At 34.1% G+C, this 4384-nt stretch overlaps 1 protein-coding gene across 1 annotated transcript; it reads right to left on the bottom strand.

Annotated features, from left to right (window-relative positions):
• Nucleotides 1-263: 263 nt before the first annotated feature.
• On the bottom strand, nt 264-3961 carry LOC106101800. The gene is made up of 4 exons (XM_013281136.1): nt 3804-3961; nt 1383-1672; nt 909-1110; nt 264-423 (listed from the first exon to the last, which is right to left on the bottom strand). Exons 2-4 carry the CDS (start codon nt 1597-1599, stop codon nt 264-266), a joined length of 579 nt encoding a protein of 192 aa, XP_013136590.1. The 5' UTR covers nt 1600-1672; nt 3804-3961.
• Between the last annotated feature and the right edge of the window lie 423 nt (nt 3962-4384).

The following is a 4384-nucleotide window of genomic DNA, read 5'->3' as shown; positions in this document are numbered from 1 at the left end:
CACATTTCATATTTTGGGCACTTCGGTGATCATAAAATCACTACGAAAAAAGTATAAAATAAGTGCACCATGAAATCGCATTAAACATTTCTTAAAAAAATGGCACTTTGATGCATAAATGTTCGCAACCCCTGCACTACGCTATCATCACTACATTATGAAAACGCGTCACTCACAGCAGTGTGGAACTGTGTCTATATTGATAGTTACAGAATCCCAATTCCTTCGGCCGTGGTACATGACTTTATCGTTTGTATCGTTTTTCAGTTGTTTCGCTTTTGCAACGTTACATAAAATCCTCTTACTTGTGTAGTGTCATCATCAGCCCGTCGCCGGAACACGTTGGCGGGCACAGGGTGTCTGTGCGGGACAAGCCTAAGTGTCGGCGGTGCCACTTTGTACTTCCACTCCGATGACGGTATGCTGTAATATTTTATATCAAATTAAGGAGTTGTTAAGAGGTTATTGAATTCACCTGCTTATGTTTAATAGCTTTTATGTTTAAAAACATGACTTCCCAAGTTATTAATATATGTAATTGGCTTTATAGGTAGATTATAATAAATTAACAGTCTAACAGTAAAGGTGAAAAGTGAAGTGAAATGAACAGGAAAGGTTCGGATCGTCCGGTGTAATACACGACCATACAGAAGACAGGCGTGAAGTGGAAGCAATTCCGCACTTCGTCTGACGACTATGGTGCCGCATTCCTTATTTTAGTCACTTCCCTTTTCTATAGGAAGGGGATATATCCTCTTTACGTGTGTCTCTTTTACTGTGTTAAGGGTAGGCCACGCATCTTCAATTGCGGATGTATATGGTGGCGATATCTTCAATTTCTCGGCGAAATCAGATGACCGCACACTCGTTTGCCACCTTATGAAATAAAATTAAAACTGTACCCTTACATATTATCGAAGCCATCAGTCCTAACATTGTCTGGTGGTCCGCAGCAGGTGAGCAGCCAACTGCCGCCGCATCCCCTGAGCCTCGTGCCGCCTCTCAGCCAGCAGCTCAGCGACAACGAACAAGGTTTCACTTCAGATCCTATGTTACACGTAGTCGGGTAACCGAAGAACGTTGCCAGCACTCGACTTGTTAGTGCTGTAACTTTAAAGATAAACATCAGTAAATTATAATACATTAGTGAACGATATCAGTGAATGACATTGGTGAAATTAATAAGTAGAATACTCATTCTATATCATTCATACTAAGTAGATGTATTATTATGATTAGTGTGGCAGTATCGTAGAATAGTTTTGTAACTTTTAGGGTCCCGAATGTTTAAATATTTTTTAGTTAACAGATGTCGGTTTGAGAGGGAACTTGTTTGAATCATTAAGGATTAATCAATGTGTGATTTCTTTATAAATTCTCACCTTCTACAGCTCGTGTGTGTCCGGCTACATTTAAGATGATTAGTGGGATAAGAACTTTTGTGCTCAACCGCCATTTTGTTAATCTTCTTCGCCGCCATCTTGTGAATTTAGTGAATTTTGATTTGCGGAGATGTGAATCTCTATAGAATGCTTTGTACACTTCGGAATGTTTTTTTGTTATCCATTGTTTGTTTGTGATTGTATTCACCCTTGACATGTCGCTTTTATAAGACTGTATTGATCGGACATATCGCAAGTTGGTGTTTAACTGGCTTTATTTAGAATTGAGTCTGAAAAACGAAAACAATCGGATTAAATCATATTGTTTATTCAATTCTTACAAACAAATTGAAAAATGATTTAACCATATCTTAATAGTCTTCTAACGATTTTAATATAACTTTCAATTCATATTTTAACACCTCTACTTGTCGTTTATTAAAGCATTTTTAATACAACACCGTGGCCCAGTAGCGCGGTGACGCGTACACCGCTTTCCCCTGTTAATTGTTGCATTAAAGTTGCAGCCTTTATTACTGCCAGACTTAACCGATGAGAGCCAGTGAGAGTTGAAAATACAATGCTTACAAAAGACAAAGAAAAGCAAGCTTACTTATTATATCTTACTAATGTAAATGCGAATGTCTCGATGGATGGATGTTTGTTAGTTTGCTGCCTAAACGACTGTACGGATCTCGATGAATTGTCATAGATGTAGAGCATAGTCTGGAAGAAACAGGCTGCTTGCTTTTGTTTTTTTATTTAAGCTAGTATGCCTTAAATCTATTGGCCGAATACTGAAACGAATCTTAAACATTTTGCTTTATAAGCACCACTTACAATCTGACAGATGTCAATATGGTTAAGGAATTTTGAGTTGAAGCATGGGCTAATAAATTAACACGTTGTTACATACTTTAATTTCGTTTCAGTAATCTGCCATAAGAGGTATAAATAAGCCTTAATAAATAGCAGTCCCATCCAGAAGTCACTTAAACTAAACACCTGAAAGTACTTTTATGTTACTTTATGGAATAAGTATAGAATATCACCCAAAATCTTCAAAATCGGAAAAACCTTAACTCAAAGTAAAAATAGGACGGATATACAAATTGCATATCCGCTGAAATCATAGTGCGTTTAAACTGCCAGTTAGATTTATAAAACCATAATGTTATCTTTGTTTCTCTAAACATAATGAGCGAGAAGACAATACCATTATTGTAAGATTGTTAAGGCAGTGATGAACAACTCTCCCGCTCACATACACTAATTCTTTTTAAAATTCTATTTTTAAAACGAAAAGTAAAAGTGAAATAACAATGACTTATTGGAAACAATTTGAAATAAGAACGCAACAAAACAAATGAGCTTCGGGCAAAGATTTGTTAGTGATTTCCCGCTTTCATTTTCAATGCATTTTTATTTAAGTAGGTTAAGCAAGCGGTTTTGTTTGTTTAAACTGGAATATTTACGGACTCCCTTTGTTGAAAACGAGTTGAAAACACAAGTAAAAGTGTAGTGAATCATATGTTAGCATACATTAAGGAAGTCAGGTTTGAAATTGAGAACCGAAAACTAAAATTGATTTAAATTTTTTGACAATGTCATTAGTAATTAAAACCAGTTACCGAAATTTTTAGGCCAGTTAATTATTGTCGATAGAACGTTATAATAAACACACAAACGTCTGAAAACTTTTTATAACAACTTAATTAAAATCGTAATGCGATAAAAGCTCAGTGTTTACGTTAAGTTGAAACTTATATGCTTTATCTTATACCTTAGTATAAGACAATTTGTCACATGCATTAAGTAAATTAAAAAAATGGTAAAGGTATAACTTTTTTTCTAGCACTTTCATGGGATTTTTTTAGGTAAATAGATGATAAAAAATTAACGCCAATAACACACTCTGTATTCTTGGCGTTAATTTTTTATCATTTATTAAAGAGCTTTATATAATTGATACAATTTGATTTCAAACTAGCTGTTGCTTGCGACTTCGCCCACGTGAATTAAAAAATGTAGCCTATGTTATTCACAGATAAATTACGTTTCTAACTGTAAAAAAATTTTTAAAATCGGTATAGTATTTTTTGAGTTATTTCAATACATACAAAAATACAAATCTTTCCTCTTTATAAAAGTATAGAATACAGATTTGAAGGAACAGTCAATTATTTTATATAATGTCAAAGTGTTGTGTTATATGCTTTTACAGAAAAAAAAGTTTCTATAAGTTTAATCTAGTGTTATTTATATTAAATTAACCGCAATGTCAAGACTCAAGATTGTTAATGAAAGTAGCGATATTAGGCATAACTAGGTCACCTCTGTCATCTTCCTACATTTCTCTGCGCCTAACCCGATCAAATCGATCGAAACAGGCTTTTTAGGACCACACTATAGCATACTCACTTGTTGACAAGATCAGCGCCTTTCACTTTTATATCTAGAAACACTTTCACTCCGGCAAAACTCACAAGAAACAAATCGTGCAATTATTTTCTTATTAAAATGTCATATAGATCTTTTATAACATCTTTCACGTAAAATTTATATGAAACATTCGTTGATAAATAATTAATTATTTAGATAGAAATTTAAATTTCGAATTATAATAGAACTGGATTAGTTTGAATTTAATTTATTATGTTGCCGCGAAATGAACGTTCGTGTATGTATTTATGGGCACGTCCGTTTCTCACGGCGTTTAAAGATTGACTGTCACTGGATTTCTCAAAACCAGTCGCTGTAAGGCTGGTTTCACATCGATACCCCTTATAGCACCACCTTGATAGCGACAAATACTGTATTTCTAATGGCTTTTATGTTGGATGCATGTTTAAAAATACATATTTTGACAATAAACTGACCTTTGACACCACTGTATTTTTAAACATAGAACGTTTTGGACTCGAAAGCATTAAGAACATTAGATTCTTAGTAGTATGCAACCTTAACTATTCTAAGTGTTGTAACTGCATTGTCTAAAATAT

This window comes from Papilio polytes, unplaced genomic scaffold, assembly GCF_000836215.1.
Source record: "Papilio polytes unplaced genomic scaffold, Ppol_1.0 DF823935.1, whole genome shotgun sequence".
Classification (NCBI taxonomy): Eukaryota; Metazoa; Arthropoda; class Insecta; order Lepidoptera; family Papilionidae; genus Papilio; species Papilio polytes.
The sequence above is the reverse complement of the archived record's forward strand: the minus strand, read 5'-3'. Positions and strand labels throughout refer to the sequence as shown.